Consider the following 18,673-nt stretch of genomic DNA (forward strand, 5'->3'; position numbering starts at 1 on the left):
CCGCTACAGCTTGTTTTGGCAGGTCAATTCAGTTGTCTTTTAATGTGTACGCTTTGAGTTTAACGAATTCGAACGAGTGTCAGAGCAGGACCTTGAAAACAAGAACAACCACCATCCCATTGGCAGATGGCCGGCTAGAACATCATCATCATTGAAACTCCATAATGAGGCTTTGAATGTAGGATGTCGATATACAGGCTATAGCTATTGTCGGTTTTTATTAAGGAACGGTACCCCCCCCCCCCCCCCCCCTCTCCCCCTATACACAGACACACGCGCGCACACACACACACACTACGCCTGGGGATATGCAAATCGTCTGCCGCAAGGTATGCAAATGTTAGTGTGCTCTGTTGGTTTTCTGACGTCGGGTCCTTGCGTTGATTTGATTTTGAAAGGCGCTAACAGGGGTTGCGAGAGCACCATATCATACTGTCAACAGGTCTTAGCTATTTTCAAGCTTAACAATATTAACAAACAACCTTTAAAAAAACGGAAGCTGTCTTAAAAAGGTATTAAAATCTGAGTCACACTTTATACAACTTCATAAAACAATTAAGTCCATATTTATGCTGCGCACCCCCGGTTAACGAAAATGGATAATGCCAAAGTGTTGTCCGGGCATTTCTGAAATCATTCACGCTTTGCTGACCAGCCGACCACAGGTTAATTACAGTAGGGAGGGACGGCGCGTATTCAACATGAGGGCAACAATCCTCACGTCCTTTCTCTGTATTATTGGATTTAGTTGTGCTTCAATGTTGGTCTTCATTTTGTACCTAACCACACATGGAAAACATATGGAGGCTGGCTCGATCGAGTGGAACACAGGCGTTGTAGACAACTCCATAAATACCAGGCGACACGGCGAGATTGTCAGAAGAAATGGGGTCGGTAGTCTGTCGGACACCGTGGCCGTTTCAGACAGGTATGTGTACACCACCCACGGCATAGTGGTGAGAGGGTCATAGTCACAACTCTGACTGTATTATATATCCTTATCAAACAGAAATTCTATTGGAAAAGGGATGCAGACATTTATACTGTATCCGAATGGCGCACTATATGTAACCGAACTCCAAGCATATGTATACTGCAATAGCTCAGCTACGGACCCATTCAGCGTTCAAATTGCCATTCAGAGCGTTGTGCATGGTTACAGTAACTGCCTCTGACAATCGGACAAATGAAGGTCTTAATTTTCAGTAACATAGGAACCTCCTAGTTTGAGGAGTAATATGATACTCGATGTAGTCTGAGGAGTAATATGATACTCGACTCCACTGTCATGGTTACAGTTTAGCATTTTCACATGAATTTGTTGTCCAGGCGAGGGATTTGTGAATGTTTGAAAGGAGCTGTGAAGGAAGGGAGTATTTGGGCAGAGTAACTAGACTCGTGACCATGCGCGGTAGGTCGCTAGCTTTGTTGTCTTGGCAGATTGGTGGAGCCTGATCTTCATGTTTTGTGTCCATGGGGAGATAAGCTATCAAACGGACTCTAGTAGGTCTGCGCTATGATCTCCACGTGCACGGGTACCATGGGGAATCACAAAGCCCATGGAAGCTAACGGGAGCTTACGGTAACCGATGGGATAAGCGTCCACGGCGTTAGAGCTTCGAGTAAGACAGATTGGTGAGAACAATGGTGTGCACGTGCCTATCATCATTACGTCGTTCACATTTGTAAGCCGCACGACTGATCATGTCTATTGTCAACTTATTGTGACCCTGTTGACTTGCTACAGTTTACTACCGTTCTGTATCCTTTCAGAAAATACATCGCCGATAAATTGGGAGATCCACAGAGGAATCGACCTCACATCGTGTCTGCTGGGGACACGGCAAATAAACAGCCTTCTGTGAGACGTGTCATCGCTGGGAGGGAAAACAGCCATTCTTTCCGTCCAAGCGAAACCATCAAGGTGGAAAACAATGTTTCCCCACAGTCTCAAGACAGACACAAAGATTTGGTTAGTATATATAGTGGTGAGCATGGACAGAGAAAGAACGAACCTTGGGTAGAACATAAGCTGAACCAAGGAAATCACCAGCCACTACCTGTTGTGAAGGAGAATCTTCGCACAAGGTCAACAAGTATGATTAGAAAGGAATTTAGACCTGTCGGCCAAGGACAAGTCAGCCATTTAGTCCTTCACAACAGTTCCGATAGCAAAAAAGAACATGATACGCCAAAAGTAGAATCTCGCAAAGAGTTGCCTCTTGTTGTTGATGGGGCAAAGCGGACTGGACTGCTTACTCCTGGACAAAAGGAAACACTAAGCAGTAAAGATAAACTAACTTACCAGCCACATCACTTAGGACGAAACTCTACTTCAAAATATGAACACAGTGAACACGAGAAAAAGCCGTTGGGATCGAATGTAGAAACAGAAAAGACTTTGGATAATCACGCCGTTAAGATCAATAAACAATTCTCTGCATTGAATGTTACTGCCTACGCAGGGAGTAATGAATCTGTCAATGCCTTACCGATGCCTGCTAAAAGTAAACGTTCACCACTGCCAGTGATTGAAGATGGAATAGAGATAGTCCACGCTGAAAGCTACCAACAGACTCATGGAGATGTGTGCGCTCCTAAGAAACATTTCGTGTGGATCAAGGTCCATAAGGCCGGGTCGCAAACCACAAACCCAATCTTCGAACGATTCGCCTACAAGCACCATCTGAAGGTCAGGGTTATGTTATCAACTATTCAAAACGGAACTTGCAATGAGTTCTGTTATTTTATTATCTCGATTTGTCAGGTCATGTTAGATAAGCGTTTGGCCTGTCTCTTCATCATTAAGTTGTATATGCCGTTTGTGCCAGTATGTATGTGAACTTGAGTAGATTGACTACGTATACCACAGACATCAGAGATAACCTTCACTTCTTGCGCCTCCCTCCCATCGTTTTATTATCCAGCTATTGTTTGGTATCTCCAACGGACCGACTGTGTATTGGCCGCATTCTCCGAGAGGGGGCTTGTATGTCCAGACCCGGAAGGGAGGGCTGTTCGACGCCTTGTATGTTCACAGGTAAGTTGCCGCTGTAGTGATATCGATCTCATTTCTAATTTCATACTTGTGAAAACATCACGGAACAATTTTTCATTATCATATAGTGACAAAACTGCATGCAGAAATATCTGAAATAGTCGCGTATGTCTGCTCTGGTGTACCAGCTGCGTACTACAATATATAACAGAAATAGCTTGATCTATATCTGCTGTAACAGTTGTTCTTGTTAACGTTGTTGTAACCTTTTGCGTAACCTCCATAGCTACAATCATCTCTGAAAGGTTAACGTTGTAAGGTCAGGTCAGTTAAAATGTCAACAGAAGTAGACAAGCAATACATCAGTTTACGAGGTTCGATCTTACAATGTGGTGGTTATTTTTATTCATTACCTATTATCAACTTTTGCCTCAAATTGTAATTAACAGATAAGCAAACAATGACGTTCTTGTCTTTACAGTCGTTACAATAAAACATGGATGCGAGCCCACTTTCCCAACGACACGGTGTATTTGGCCATTGTGAAGGATCCGTTCTCCCACTTCAAGTCCAGTTTTCACTACTACCGTCTACAGCAGCACCTCAACTTACAAGACTCCTGGAACCCGATCAAGATGTTTCTCAAGAACCCCTGGAAATACAAAACAGAGGCATTGTATCAGGGAATACGGTTCGACAAAACCAGAAACGCACAACTCTTTGACCTGGGATTTCCCGTTGAGAAGTCACACGACATGATATGGGCCGAAGAATACATCAAACAGTTAGACATGGACTTCTTACTAGTGATAATTCTAGAACATTATGCAGAATCCTTGGTATTAATGAAGAGATTAATGTGTTGGGAACTGCTCGATATTCTATTAGTAGAAGATAGATTAAACTCTCGAAATTACCGGTACAAGCACTATCGTCCCACACAAGAAGAGTTGGTGAGGTACAAGCAGTACGCAGAGGCAGAATACGCGATGTACGAACGATTCAACAAGTCCCTGTGGAACAAAATCTCACAGCAGAGTCAGGACTTCTTCCAAGAGGTGGAACACTACAAGCAGGTGACGAAGCGAGTTCGAGATTTTTGCAATGCCAACTCAACGAAAGAACTTGTTATTTCAGCTTCTCCGTGGAATCCTCAATATAAAATGAGACAGTCTACATGTACCTACCTCAAAATACATGACTATGAATGGAGAAAATATTCGTGGGCACAGCTTCGCTATCCACCACGTATCAAACGCCCCTTGCGACTTGAATACTACAACAACATTAGCAAGTATCACGACAAGCTGCTAGCTGCGGCCAGAAATGACTCTGCAGAAATGGGGAGATCATAGCGTAAGGGCTATACGAAATAAAAGTGTTTGTCCATTGACTACTTCATTGTAGTACTGACTTCCAGTTCCAACTTGGCATTTTTTTTTATTACCTGAGGTGTGAAGTGAACATTAAATATACACCAGGTTACCATCCTGAAATCATATTGTATTGTTTTTAATTGGCATTCACGTGATCATCATAAGATGCTCCGGCTACATTTATGAGTGTAGACGGACGAGTTTTGTTCAATGGTTACATCTTCTCCTCACCATGTCCTTTACAGAACAAAGATAATGAGCTGCCATCTAAGTATGTGGGGCATTCTATTCATGCCATGCTTTGAGGAACTTTGAGGACTTAGGTAATTGATAGAAAAGTTGAGTAAGTGAATAAGCATGCTTTCGTCGGCAACGACGGTTACTTTATTGAATTCAACCTAAAATCCTTTAAACTATGTAGGTAAGACGAAAGTCGCTTTTAGTTGCCAACGAACAAACAAACAATCTGAAAATTCACCCAACAGTTGCTTTTGTTATGACCTGTAAGCAGCCATGCATGGAATACAATGCCCTTTGACCTTTGGTGGTCGCCCTGCTTACTATTGTGACACAGGTGTTTGTGGACCAACCGGTTCTTCTAGAGGACAATATGGCGAATTTAGAGATAATCTAGTGTATCAGATGTGAAATAAAAGAGTAGCATCAAATCTCTTCTCTTTGTATCAAAATTTTATCAACTGAAGGAAAAGTGAGTAATTGTCAACATCAGGCAACAATTCCCATGCTACATACTGTGCATTTGCTACTCCAAAAACGGTTGACAAATCTACAAGACAACGCACACCCCCTTTTCAGAATAGCTCGATCCCAGGGTCAGGGAGCTTTTGAGGTTTCGCTGTAGTCTAACATTGTTAAGCGTTTCTCAGAAGTCATATCCAAATTGTTGTATAAAATATCTATTAGCAGCCAAATCCTACAAACATGAGACGAGGCCCAGTCGTCGCCTTTATGGGCCTTTTTGTCTTCGGTTGTGCCGCCCTTCTTGCCTCATTTTGGGACATAGAATCTTTTAAAAGTGGTTCTCAGCCGCTGTCGTGGGCTATGAGGCCAGCTGTGTCACCGGGCCATATGCAAAATAAACGTGACACCGGAGCAAACCCGATGGGTTCAAAGGAAAGGTTAGTTTGGCTACTGATACCTATATTTTCATTGTAAATACAGAATATCTTGCCGTGCTGTTGTGTGAGTAGGCTTAGTTGCAGACAACTTTCTGTTCAAACGGAAAGACCCACAACAAGAAAACAAATGTTGTGTCTGTAATCACCACTTGTTGGCCTCGTAGTAATCAACCCAATGATAAATTTGGTGGCATGTAGTAAATACGTAATGTGCATCCAACAACCGAAAGAAACTGTTGCAAAAGCTTGGGATAATCAATGCTTAGTGTGGGGAGTCTATAATTTCGATGTGTCTGTTTGTGTGTGTCCGTAGTTATTTGAATACACTGTCAGTAGATTGGCATGATGTGAGTGGGCTGATGATGTGATATATGCTCCATATGCTAGTCATGTTCACAATGGACAATCGTCATGTTAATCACAACATATAATCAGTGAACTACAATAAAACAAGACAAACTAGAAACTCTTTTACGGAGTCGTGAGATATTCGAATTCTTGCTTCCAGAGAACAATTGACAGGCGCGAAAGATTCTTCAGAGGCTAACGAGACTACTGATGCACACAACAGTCAGCCGCAGCAGCAACAACAACAACAACAGAAGCAGCAACAACAACAACAACAACAACAGAAGCAGCAACAAAAACAAGACAAAAAATGTGTTCCCAAAAAGCATTTCGTCTGGATCAAAGTTCACAAGGCCGGCTCCCAAACCACTACGCCATTTTTCGAGAGGTTTGCCTTCAACAACCATCTCAAGGTCAGTGAGGGTCATTGTTGTCTCCGTTTGAAAAAGTGACCTGGAGAAACTAGATATCATGATAGGCATAATGAGGTTTAGTTCTTTGATGATCAGAACCGTCCAATTGTGGTCATCGTAGCACAATAAAGGAATACCATTCTTTCATACCACCGAAAGAAACCATTGTGGCTAACAACGTACTTATTACCATGATCATTGCTTAAGCCAGAATTAGCCGCTATGATTTTTTCACTTCTCTCTTCTCTTTATTTTTCCTTGACGTGCCTGTTTCTACCCCAGGTATTACTCGGTGCCCACCGGGGCCCGACCATCAGCTGGCCGCTGTCGCCCAGAGAGGGAGACTATTTCCAGACGAAAGATGGCGGGCTGTTCGACGCACTTTATTCGCACAGGTACTTCATACAAAGTGATATACTTATTGATGATTAGAAATTACCTTAGCTTCAAAAGAGTCCCTGGAAGTAGTATCACACATCACCACACATCATAACTGTGTCGGTGTGTCAACCGTTAAAGAATGTGTAGTTTTTTGAGCGAGGCTTCTTTGAACATCAGTACCTTCAAGAAACACTCACCTTGACACACTTGGACTACTGCACAGCGGTTTGGACTTCTACGTCACAAAAAAACATCAATGCTCTACAAGTAATGCAGAATAAGGCGGCAAAACTTATTCTGGTATCTTACCGCATATCAGTCAGGGAAATGAACTGTGCGTTATCGTGGCAGACTGTTACAGAGAGACTTTACATCAGCAACATGTGCACTTTCCATAAAATACTCTTCTTCAAACAACCATCCACTCTCCGCAGTAAACTACACCTCGTATCCGACCAACATACTTACAGCACAAGATCTTCAAAAATGAACGATTTCAAACTGCCAAAACCAAAAACATCATCTGCAACCAAGTCTTTTCTCTACCGGTGCTCAAAATCATACAACACGCTTCCATATCATATCAGAACATCTGTACCATCCACATTCAAAATACACATCAAAGACAGACTAAAAATGGACAAAAACATTATGAACTGGTAGCAATTTGAAACTGATGTAAATATGTATATATTATGTAATGTTATGTGTATGTGTTCCAATGTAATCTGTCTGTTCAACATGATGTGACTCCAGGAAGAGTAGTGCAGTACACTACGGTGTACTCACTAATGGAGTCGTTTTACCAATAAACCAATAAACACTTCACAGTCTATGTAATTTCCGAAATCTGTATCAGAATTCCGACTTTCTTTTACTCAGATGTATGCTTTCCTTTCGGACGAAACGTCTTTCTCTGTATAAAGTGTTTTCTATGGATCATGTGCAAAGAATATGATAAAGATATACATTCTGTATTCGCAGTCGTTACAACAAGACATGGTTGGAGGCCCATTTCCCCGACGACACGGCGTATCTGGCTATCGTTAAAGAACCATTTACACACTTTAAGAGCTGCCTCCACTACTACAGCGTTCCACGAAAAATAAAATTGAAATCAAAAACTGAAAAGAACCCTGTTAAGATATTTCTGGAGGATCCTTGGAAATACAAAACGGAAGCAATGTCTCAAGGGATCCGATGGGACAAAACCAGAAATGCACAACTCTTTGACTTGGGCTTCCCCATGGAAAAGTCTGATGACATGGAATGGACGGAGAAATACATCGCTCAGTTAGACCGGGACTTCTTACTTGTCATCATATTAGAATATCATGACGAGTCCCTCATATTGTTGAAAAGGCTAATGTGTTGGGAATTGTATGATATCCTCCTGGGAGCTGAAAACCGAAACAGTCGACCGTACAGCTACAAGCACTACAAACCCACACCGGAGGAGGAGGCGACCTACAGAAAATACGCGGCGGCAGAATACGCCATGTACAAACGGTTCAACCAATCACTGTGGGAGAAAATCTCACAACAGAGCCCGGACTTCTTTCAGGAGGTGGACCATTATAGAAAAGTCACCACACACGTTCGTGGGTTTTGCAAGGGCGGGAAAAAGAAGGAACTTCTCATTCCAGCTTCAGCATGGAACCCCACGTACAAGCTGCCTCGTAGTCTCTGTAAAGCTCTGAAGACGGATGATCCGGTATGGAGGAGAAAGTCTTGGCAGCAGCTGAAGTACCCTCCAACACACCATGTCGACATACCGTTTAACGCCAGAACCAACCTGGCTAAGTTTCTCGCCGCGGCCAGACGCGACTCTGAAGAGAATAAAGGATGATGACTGTTCAATCACAGATGATGAAAGGACACTGAGGATAATACAGGAATAAAGACAATGGAGTTGCTCTAGTTTTGGGACGTGTATATGGCTGGGAAAGACGTTTGTAGTACAACGGAAAACTTGTTCATTTTCTTTTTCACGGGAGACGCCTTAGATGTAATTGGAAAAAGCGTAACAAGTTCAAACTACCTCTCATCAAAGATACCCATTTTCGCATTGCTAGATGTACATGAGCATCAGGACTGCTACCTTTGCTTTCATAGGGAAAACGCTAACAGGAACTGAATTGATTTCCATTAGTGGATGACGATTACGTTTTTGTGAATGGTAGGAATGGCATGGTTTAGGCCGATAGGGAAAGACGTAGTTGGATTTTGGGAAAGATTCATTTTCAGATTATCTCAAACGATTCTTAATTGTTTGGACCTATAATAGTAGGAAGGTCTTTGTCGGACACAGGCAAGTTTTTTTGTTCGAAGCGAGCGTATTCAGGCTAGGCCAAGACATCTGTTTATCCAAGTGACCGTCCAAGATGATGACTCGTGAGAACCAGAAGCCATGCGATGTGTTGATGGCTACTCGAGATATCTAATGAAATATCTGTCTTTATCTTGATGTATAGAGATGTTGGTCTGTGCTTTGAGTGCGTTTACAAGCTGAAATGTACATCGACTCCTCCTGCCGTTTCTTTTCCGTCTACCCTGTTATTTCTTCTCACTGTTTCCACCGAGTGTTTTACTTCCCGAAGACGCAGAAAAAGAGAAAGAGGGATAGGTCAGCCTAGCTAGAGATCGACGTACACCATAGCAACTACAAGTCAGTGTGTTTGAAGCGACCTCTGGCGGTTATTACTGGTTAGTTTACAGTAGGTCTAGTTAGATAAAATTTAGATGAAAGACAAGATATTCAATTCAAAGTACATTTAGTGTAGTCTAGTCCATAATGATCGAATTTCGCCGAGATAGTGTTGTTAAGCTAAATAATCTACTATGTGATAAGACTCATTCTTTAATAAAACGAGTAATCAATTATTGTTGTTCTTAATTTTGTTCGCTGAACTTTGCTCTGTTGAAGTGAACATTAAAAATCAAACCACCTCTGTAATACAGATCTCCGACCGTTCACAGTGAGCCTAATTCAGACATTCATGTCTAGAATATTTTAGAAGTTTCTTAATTGTTTGAACCTATAATAGTAAGGAAGATATTTGCCCAGATACATACACGTTTATAGGTACGAAGTAAGCGTACTCAGGTTAGGCCAAGACATATCTGTTTCTCCAAGTGACCACCCAAGTCTGATGACGCGTCGATGAATGTCTGAGCTGTTTACATAATATATCTGTCGTTATTTTAACCTGGGAATATAGGGAGCAAGCTCTGTGAGTACGTTTGTAAATTGAAATGTATGTCGAACAATCTTGTCTTTTCTTTCTCGTCTACCGTGTTACTTCTACTAACTGTTTCTATCGGATCTTATTTATAGTACATAAAGAGGGAGAGAGAAAGATAGTTCAGATTAGACAGACATCAAGAATTGCATGTATTATCTATCATCATGGCAAAGACAATTGCTTGTGATTGAAACGACTGGTGATCGGCTTGTTTACAGTAGATCTACTTAAATAAATGGAAAAAGTCAATTTACAGGAAAGTACATTTAGTGTAGTCTCTTCCGGACTGTTTATTGAGATAGTGTTGTGAAGCTACGTAATCCACTAAATGTAATGTCTCGTTCGTAAATAAACAAAATATTTCGATGCATTGAAGTATCGTCTGTTGTTCTTTACTCTTGCTCTTTGACCTTTGTCCTGATGTCGTACGGTGGGTGCACAGTTTGTGTACATCATCTAAGTGGATCAACTGGTTTTCGGACGGCACCATAACGACACTTTAACTGTCAGAAATCAAAGCTGCAAATTAATTCCATTGAGACATGTAAGCTAAAACATTCCACGTGAAATGAAAATGATGACTACAATTGGGTTACGCCTGCTTAAGGATGTGTAAAAATATACTTGGATACTAAATGCCATTCAATGTGTCAAAAAATAATTAACCCGTGGACGCTAACACCCCCACTTCATACGTAGCTTCTGCCCGGACGGATCAAGGTTTTGGCAACACGTATTTACACATTCTGTGACAATATAATTCGAGTGTAGAAACATGAGAAAAGACCCATTCGTTGCCTTTCTGGGCCTTCTCGCCTTTGGTGGCGTCGCTCTATTGGCCTCTTTCTCGGACGTAGCGTTCACTAATAGTACTTTACAAACTCTAACGTGGGGGAGGAGATTAGATGTGTCAATACAGGTAAACCCTCTGGGACGTGAAAATCAAGATGGAGACAGCCACAATGCGTCGGTCGAGGGTAACCAGCAGTCCTCCAAGGACTGTATCCCCAAGAAGCATTTCGTCTGGATTAAAGTTCACAAGGCTGGCTCTCAAACCACTACGCCATTGTTCGAGAGATTTGCCTTCAACAACCATCTCAAGGTCAGTGAGGGTCATACAACTTAACCCTCAAACCACCGTATGGGGTCAAAACTGACCCCAAGCTCATATCAACATGTGCCATTTTGACATTTCGAGTCGAAAACAAAATTCCTTCTATGAGTTTGTTTGTATATATGTCTTATAACTTCTCACAAGTTTTTACCGAGATTGGCTCATTGTTGATTAAGTTATCCTAGAAAGTTTACGCATGGTCCAGTGGGGTCAAAATTGACCCCAGCAAAATCTGCACTCATATTCCCTATTGTTTGATACTTGTCATCTAGTAACATTTATGATAAGGGTTATTATGATCATAGTTACAAAATATAATTTCGTAGAAACTTGAAAAAAAATTTTTTTCTAAATGAACGTAAAAATTGATGACGTTGCGACGTATAATAACGTCATTTATGTGATTTTATTGACGAAAACCTACAAATTGGGTATTTCCGTATAATTCAAAGGTACACGATAAAACTTAGATAGAAATTATGTATGATAAATCATAATATATCCAAAGACGTTATTTGTAGATGGCAACATGAACGACGTCAAAATGACCTCATAAGAATTATATTCATATCAAGTTACACTAGGGAAATCCGCCATCTTGGTTCCGCCATCTTGAATTATTTTGAATGCATTTTTTCATCATAAAACCTAATAACACAATAAAAATGGACAAAAACGTTTATATTAAGATTGTTTCTGTTTGGATAAACATGGTAGTGATGAAATTTGAGGTTGAAATAGCCGGTTATAGCTAATCTAATTATATCGTCCGCCATCTTAGATTTTGACCGATGACGTAATCAAATATGCATAAATTATGAATATTAAGTCATAAAAATAATAGTGAATTAAATTGGTTGGTATTGATGTAAGAAATAAGTGCAGTTTAAAAAGACAGCCCTAGAATTACATTGTAAAATCCAAAAGTAGCGACTTTTTCCAAATATGGCTCTAAGAAACCGGTTGCCATAGCAACATGAAAACATTGATAAGATATTTCATTAGATGAAAATTGTTGCCAACGAAATTTTAGCAAAGGTGACCAAGTTTGGTTGTTCTAGCGTAATCCATTCAGATGCTATATGACATCAAGTGTTGGCGCAGGCCTCAAAAGAGCCCGCCTGTCTGAATAGCGTTAGTTGCAAAAGACGATGTTCCCTATTTTTGCATAAATTATGATAATGAGCGAAAATTATTCACACCTAATCATGTCAAACTGTCCCTTATAGATTACTTAAACTATACATATATACAAACCACAAAAATAGTCACCAATAAAGCTATATTTGTAGAAAACATTGTGGGGTCAGTTTTGACCCCATACGGTAAGATTAGTCGTAAAAAAGCTACGGTGGTTTGAGGGTTAAGTGGATAGTACTGTATGAATAAAACTTGAAAAGAATGTCATTGTACAATTATCATGATACTACATGTTGTTTTTTCAGGTGTGATAGAGGTGAAGTACTGGCAGGTAAAGTACTAGAAAGTACCAGAGTACACAATTGTACTTGTAATGTACCAGAGTACCCAATTGTACTTGTAATGTGCCAGAGTACCCAATTGTACTTGTAATGTACCAGAGTACCCAATTGTACTTGTAATGTACCATAGTACCCAATTGTACTTGTAATGTACCAGAGTACCCAATTGTACTTGTAATGTACCAGAGTACCCAATTATACTTGTAATGTACCAGAGTACCCAATTGTACTTGTAATGTACCAGAGTACCCAATTGTACTTGTAATGTACCAGAGTACCCAATTATACTTGTAATGTACCAGAGTACCCAATTGTACTTGTAATGTACCAGAGTACCCAATTGTACTTGTAATGTACCGGAGTACCCAATTGTACTAGTAATGTACCAGAGTACCCAATTGTACTTGTAATGTACCGGAGTACCCAATTGTACTTGTAATGTACCAGAGTACCCAATTGTACTTGTAATGTACCAGAGTACCCAATTGTACTTGTAATGTACCAGAGTACCCAATTGTACTTGTAATGTACCAGAGTACCCGATTGCACTTGTCCACTTTCAGTGCATGCTATAATTCAGCGCTAAATGTTCTCTCCGAATCATCATCTTCTATGACTATGTCCCAGGTGCTACTTGGTGTTCACAATGGCCCGTCCATCAGCTGGCCACTACCGCCCAAGGAAGGCAAGTATGTCCAGACGAATAAGGGAGAGCCGTTCGACGCCCTGTACTCACACAGGTACGTCACGTCAAGTTCTGTCAGCTGAGATTTCTACTACAGCATTTAAAACTAACCATTTTGTCGAAGATGTAGCTAGTATTTGAAAAGATTACGATAGTGTCGTAGTATTTTCAATCACAGTTTTATTAACATTTGAAGACAATATAATCCTCAAGACAAGTAGCTTGTTAGATTGTTTGTGTCTATACGACAACATTGGTGATTTTTGTTGTTGTTGTTGTTGTTTTTATTGATAATACTTTTTTCCAATCTACATAGTCGTTACAATAAGACATGGATGGAGGCCCATTTTCCCGACGACACGGCGTACCTGGCTATTGTTAAACAACCCTTCACACACTTTAAGAGCTGTTTCCACTACTACGGTGTATCAAGAAAAGTTGGCATCAAGTCTAAGGACAAGAGTCCCTTAAGAAAGTTTCTGGAGGATCCTTGGAAATACAAAACGGAAGCAATGTCTCAAGGGATCCGATGGGACAAAACCAGGAATGCACAACTCTTTGACTTGGGCTTCCCCATGGAAAAGTCCGATGACATGGAATGGACGGAGAAATACATCGCCCAGTTAGACCGGGACTTCTTACTTGTCATTATATTAGAATATCATGACGAGTCCCTCATATTGTTGAAAAGGTTAATGTGTTGGACATTGTACGATATTCTTTTAGGATCAGCAAATAGGAACAGTCGTAGTTACGGCTACAAGTACTACAAACCCACACCGGAGGAGGAGGCGACCTACAGAAAATACGCGGCGGCAGAATACGCCATGTACAAACGGTTCAACCAATCGCTGTGGGAGAAAATCTCACAACAGAGCCCGGACTTCTTTCAAGAGGTAGACCATTACAAAAATGTCACCATCAAAGTTCGTGAATTTTGCAAAGGAGGAAAGGGTAAAGGATTGGTCATTGCAGGCACACCGTGGAACAGCGAGTACAGACTGCCCCGTGGTTTCTGTACAGATCTGAAGACAACCGACCCAAGATGGAGGAGTAAGTCATGGCGCCAGCTGGGATACCCGCCTCGCAGGCCACCGGGGGAACTCTTCAACGCCAGAGTCTATCTCAGCAAGTTTCTACACGCAGCGAGAAATGACTCTACAGAGAATGAGCCCCGGTGACTTGTTATAGAGTACACAATCCTGTCACTAAAAACATTTAATAGATAAGCATTTGGAAAATTAAGTCAATCGACATGCCATTGCTGTGCCCTTTGAAGATGATTATCATTTTATGCTGCTTCGTCGTTTGTGTAACTCTACATGTGTCTGTGACGCAATCCTTGTATTATTCCAACCATGTAAAATGTCATTCTACTCTAACGTTAGTTTGTGACGAATACATTATTAAAGCGATAAATATAAACGGGATTTGTTTTAGACATTTTTCGTATTTCGTTACCATATCTGTAGGTGACAATAAATGATGCCATGATCTGTAGATGCTCTAGTCTAATCTTTATCATATCATGGGTCATAAATTGGAAGATAGCTTCGCTGACATTTTCCATCTGTGATAGATGATTGACAAATATCGTACATTCTGTTCACATCTCATTTTGATATGAGCAAATCGTTTCGAATAAATGTGAGAGGCGTGCAAATATCCTTTCTTTTTTGCGTTATTACTGTATTGCATTATATATGTACATTTGATATATGTATGGTATACATGAAACATATGTAAAGCACAAAATAATGTTGGTTTACTTCAGTTGACCTTGCCCAATTATCTGACGAAGTGAGTCATGTTTGAGGCAGCTGCATGCCTCCCGGGGAAACGGCCCTTTTCCAATGTTAACGTCTATTTAGTAAGTACAGAATTTTACAAATTCACATAACAATATGAAACCTTTCCATTCAAGCATGGTGGATAAATCTTAACTCATCTAGACGCTCGCGATGAGCAAATTAAAGAATGATTAGATAGGCTGGGCCCAGCCGTTCCCAACGTGCCCCTTAAGTTGTTATTGCCTGCCTCAAACTTGTCGGACAAGTTGGCTCGGCAGGAAAGTTTGGTATGTTGTTGATGTCTATTTTGGCATGCTAATTAGGAATGACCTAAAGGCCCTCGAGGGGCGGCCTTTGGGATAATAGAGAATTAGAAAACAACATCCATCTAATTTTATAACAACAAAAAACGAAAGCCATCCCCTTAGAAAAGAAAATACACAACCTCTTGCCACTACGTACGGGAGAAAGAGATAGAGTCATTCACCTTATCTTCACCTCGTGAGGTTACACCCCTTCTAGATTTCTGGTCCGCCCTTAAGAGATTCGAAGATTAGACACTACCATATGTGCGTCAAATAGATAATGACAGGGGGAGGGTGTACGTCACTAACCATTATTTGTTCCTGCCCACAAATACCTGACGAGAAGGATTGTGTCGAAAGTGTCACAATGTCTCAGAAACCAGTTCTCGTCTTTGTTATTGGCGTTGTGAGCCTTTTGTTTACAATGTTCATGTTTGTCAGAGAACAACGTAAACATGGCGTTGCGTATCACCGTTTGTCGACGGCTGGAAATTCCATCTTTGAAGCAACGAGGAACGCAGGACTACGCCAGTCAGAAGAATTGAACTCGTCATCCAGGTTGGTAGTAACAAGTTACTATGATAAGGCTTGACTTCTGGCGATTGTTGGTCTCGCCTTAGACTATATAGTCACGTTTATAGGATATAGTTTTATGGATTTCGTTAACATGTAAATATAATGTAGATATAGAAGACAATTTGTTAATACACAATTGGACTCGTTGATAGAAAAGATGACTTATGCATAAGTAGTTTTAAAATTTCGTATAGATTTTCTATGATATAGAAAGTTTTGCAATGTCACAATACATATTTAGTGTCAATACATTAGACTACTTGTACTCCATTAGGTTCCTAAGACGTCGTACCATACATGTACATGTTTATGTCAAATTGTGTGCATTTGTTTGTTTGTTTATTTGTTCCTTATCTATGTTTTTCTAGAGTGGAGTATAAGCAAAACGTGTATGAATGAGTTTGAACACATCTAAATGTTTGCGCATCGATTTTAACCCCCTTGCAGTTCCAACTGTTCACCGAGAAAGGATTTTGTTTGGATCAAAGTTCACAAGTCTGGCTCCTCAACAACAACCCCTTTGTTCCAACAGTACGCTTTCTTCAACAACCTCACGGTAAGAACTGTGTTCAGGGCATGGGGAACTGTGGGACAGTGGGTTAGTTACTGAGTTAGTTAGTGAGTGAGTGAATAGGTGAGTGGGTTAGTTATATTGTGAGTTAGCTGTGATTGATTAAATAGGTGAGTGGGCAAGTTAGACAGTTAGGGAGTGAGCGAGTGTGTGTGTGTGTGTGTGTGTGTATGTGTGTGTGTGTGTGTGTGTGTGTGTGTGTGTGTGTGTGTGTGTGTGTGTCTGAGTGAGTGAGTGAGTGAGTGAGTGAGTGAGTGAGTGAGTGAGTGAGTGTGCGGATGAGTGTGTGTGTGTATCAGTGTGTGTGTGTTCTGATTAATGTGTGTGTGCGTTTATATATATATATATATGTGTGTATATGTGTGTGTGTGTGTGTGAGAGAGAGAGAGAGAGAGAGAGAGAGAGGGAGAGAGAGAGAGAGAGAGAGAGAGAGAGAGAGAGAGAGAGAGAGAGAGAGAGGGACAAATATGAAAGTAAAGGTGACGCCACCAATGGCAATGTGTGTCATTAAAAGTTGGCTAAGTGAGTTGATTGTTCCAGGTGATGATGCCTGCACACGGCGGTCCCATCCTGAGCTGGCCTATACCACCCAGGGAGGGGTTGTACGTCAGGCCGAGGACCGGTTGCTACAACGCCCTCTACCAACACAGGTACCGTCTGCACCAACCTGACTTGGCACACGTGTATTTGAATATAGCAGTTGTGATAGTTACCTGCGACATGTTATACTGTTAAGTCTAGCAGGAAGTTGCGTCTGTCTTATGTTGTGGGATTCATCCCTTAATCTGTCTAAATGAAGCTATAAACCCAGATGGTATGTGGAAAATCTTCTCTTTGTTGTTGGTTTTCGCCCCAACAGAATGCCTCTACAGCTTGTCTCATAGTAAAAGTATTTTGTCGACAGTAGATCTTTGCATAAAACTGCACGGAGTTTATGTTGAATCCATGTTACATTTGTTGTTGTTTTTCTTCCCAGTCGTTACAACAAGACCTGGTTGGAAGCCAGATTTCCCCCCGAAACAGCCTACCTGGCCATCATCCGGGAACCCTTCAGCCATTTCAAGTCGTCCTTTAACTACTACCACATGTCCCGGGCTGTGAAAACGAAAAAGAGGAAACACACTAATACTTCAAACCCTCTTAAGACATTCCTCGATAACCCATGGTCGTATAAGACCGAGGCATTAAGCTACGGGGTACGGTTTGATAAGACACGAAACGCTCAGGCGTTTGACCTGGGCTACCCCCTGGAAAGGTCAGACGACTTAGACTGGGCTGCGCGGTACATAGATCAACTTGAACGGGACTTCCTTCTTGTCATAATACTCGAACATTTGGAAGAGTCCATCGTCTTATTACGACGACTCATGTGTTGGGAGCTCCAAGATGTTATTATAAGAAAAAGCACCAGAAACAGTAGAGATTACCCTTTCAAACACTACCAACCCACCCGTGCTGAGATGACAACATACCGACAGTACAGCGCGGTGGACTTCATGATGTTTGAACGTTTTAACCAGTCTTTGTGGAGCAAGATTCGGGCGCAAGGTCATGACTTTTTTGAAGAGGTTCGACACTACAGATCCGTGTGTGCTAAAGTCGAAGAGTTTTGTGAGAAGAAGGACAAATCTGCTCAGTTGACAATTCCCAGTACGCGCTGGAATCCAACTTACACTTTTGATCTAAACCTCTGTAGACGCATAGGTACCAGCGCTGAAACGTATAGGAATAAGATCTGGAATCAGTTGGGATATGGCGACAAAATCAAGATCGGGATGATTTATAATGTAAGAATGCACCACGGAATGATGCGGAAACAAGCCAGAGAAAACAGCAAAGGGCGGGCAACAAATGAATGACAGAATGAGTCACTGTTGGATAATGCTATGTTGTAATTATATAAGTGCACTATTATTTTTTATACTGGTCTACAAGCACAGACGTACTGAAACTCATTCCATTGATGTATTAGTTTGGAAAGTCCCTGACTCTATATTCATTGCAAGAACATTTTGTAAATAAAAGCTCAGTACCTACAGGTGCATTGCTTGTTTTCTACTTTCCAACAAAGAGCATGTTGTTGCCTTTACTATAACGTTACATGCATTGTGTATGCTTATCTGCAGTTGTGATGTACAAACAGCCGTATTTAGCTTTTCTATAACATTAGTGATATCGAATAGTAGTGCTTTGATTTCATGTGAAGCCTGAGATATCCTTTCAATTTTCTTTTGATAAAGTCTTAAATGAG

General features: G+C 41.1%; 3 protein-coding genes across 6 annotated transcripts; all 3 read left to right on the plus strand.

Annotated features, from left to right (window-relative positions):
- Positions 1 to 634: 634 nt before the first annotated feature.
- LOC136430944 (galactosylceramide sulfotransferase-like) lies at positions 635 to 14,843 on the plus strand. Of its 4 annotated transcripts, XM_066422050.1 has the most exons (8): positions 635 to 2,692; positions 2,928 to 3,040; positions 3,480 to 5,513; positions 6,022 to 6,274; positions 6,557 to 6,669; positions 7,640 to 11,002; positions 13,123 to 13,235; positions 13,497 to 14,843. In XM_066422050.1, the coding sequence occupies exons 3-6, from the start codon at positions 5,317 to 5,319 to the stop codon at positions 8,502 to 8,504; spliced, it is 1,428 nt and encodes a 475-aa protein (XP_066278147.1). In that variant the 5' UTR covers positions 635 to 2,692; positions 2,928 to 3,040; positions 3,480 to 5,316; the 3' UTR covers positions 8,505 to 11,002; positions 13,123 to 13,235; positions 13,497 to 14,843. The 4 variants fall into 4 exon arrangements, with proteins under 4 accessions (XP_066278147.1, XP_066278146.1, XP_066278145.1 ...); XM_066422049.1 differs by lacking the exons at positions 6,022 to 6,274; positions 6,557 to 6,669; positions 7,640 to 11,002; positions 13,123 to 13,235; positions 13,497 to 14,843 and having other exon boundaries at positions 635 to 928; positions 1,330 to 1,411; positions 1,774 to 2,692; positions 3,480 to 4,391; XM_066422048.1 differs by lacking the exons at positions 6,022 to 6,274; positions 6,557 to 6,669; positions 7,640 to 11,002; positions 13,123 to 13,235; positions 13,497 to 14,843 and having other exon boundaries at positions 635 to 928; positions 1,330 to 2,692; positions 3,480 to 4,391.
- LOC136429435 (galactose-3-O-sulfotransferase 2-like) lies at positions 13,114 to 14,361 on the plus strand. Its single transcript, XM_066419265.1, has 2 exons — positions 13,114 to 13,235; positions 13,497 to 14,361. The coding sequence occupies exons 1-2, from the start codon at positions 13,114 to 13,116 to the stop codon at positions 14,359 to 14,361; spliced, it is 987 nt and encodes a 328-aa protein (XP_066275362.1).
- Positions 14,844 to 15,425: 582 nt separating the features above from the next.
- LOC136430945 (galactose-3-O-sulfotransferase 2-like) lies at positions 15,426 to 18,460 on the plus strand. The gene is made up of 4 exons (XM_066422051.1): positions 15,426 to 15,833; positions 16,299 to 16,407; positions 16,963 to 17,072; positions 17,399 to 18,460. Exons 1-4 carry the CDS (start codon positions 15,556 to 15,558, stop codon positions 18,279 to 18,281), a joined length of 1,380 nt encoding a protein of 459 aa, XP_066278148.1. The 5' UTR covers positions 15,426 to 15,555; the 3' UTR covers positions 18,282 to 18,460.
- The last annotated feature ends 213 nt before the right edge of the window (positions 18,461 to 18,673 follow it).

This window comes from Branchiostoma lanceolatum, chromosome 3 (genome assembly GCF_035083965.1).
Source record: "Branchiostoma lanceolatum isolate klBraLanc5 chromosome 3, klBraLanc5.hap2, whole genome shotgun sequence".
Lineage (NCBI taxonomy): Eukaryota > Metazoa > Chordata > Leptocardii > Amphioxiformes > Branchiostomatidae > Branchiostoma > Branchiostoma lanceolatum.

Excerpts from the sequence above, each read along its gene's own strand:
- LOC136430944 (XM_066422047.1), top strand. The coding sequence starts at position 702 with ATGAGGGCAACAATCCTCACGTCCTTTCTCTGTATTATTGGATTTAGT. Across the intron at positions 929-1,773 it reads ACCGTGGCCGTTTCAGACAG|AAAATACATCGCCGATAAAT; the intron begins GTATGTGTACAC and ends GTATCCTTTCAG. Across the intron at positions 3,041-3,479 it reads GACGCCTTGTATGTTCACAG|TCGTTACAATAAAACATGGA; the intron begins GTAAGTTGCCGC and ends TTGTCTTTACAG.
- LOC136429435 (XM_066419265.1), top strand. The coding sequence starts at position 13,114 with ATGTCCCAGGTGCTACTTGGTGTTCACAATGGCCCGTCCATCAGCTGG. Across the intron at positions 13,236-13,496 it reads GACGCCCTGTACTCACACAG|TCGTTACAATAAGACATGGA; the intron begins GTACGTCACGTC and ends CAATCTACATAG.
- LOC136430945 (XM_066422051.1), top strand. The coding sequence starts at position 15,556 with ATGACAGGGGGAGGGTGTACGTCACTAACCATTATTTGTTCCTGCCCA. Across the intron at positions 15,834-16,298 it reads GAATTGAACTCGTCATCCAG|TTCCAACTGTTCACCGAGAA; the intron begins GTTGGTAGTAAC and ends ACCCCCTTGCAG. Across the intron at positions 17,073-17,398 it reads AACGCCCTCTACCAACACAG|TCGTTACAACAAGACCTGGT; the intron begins GTACCGTCTGCA and ends TTTTCTTCCCAG.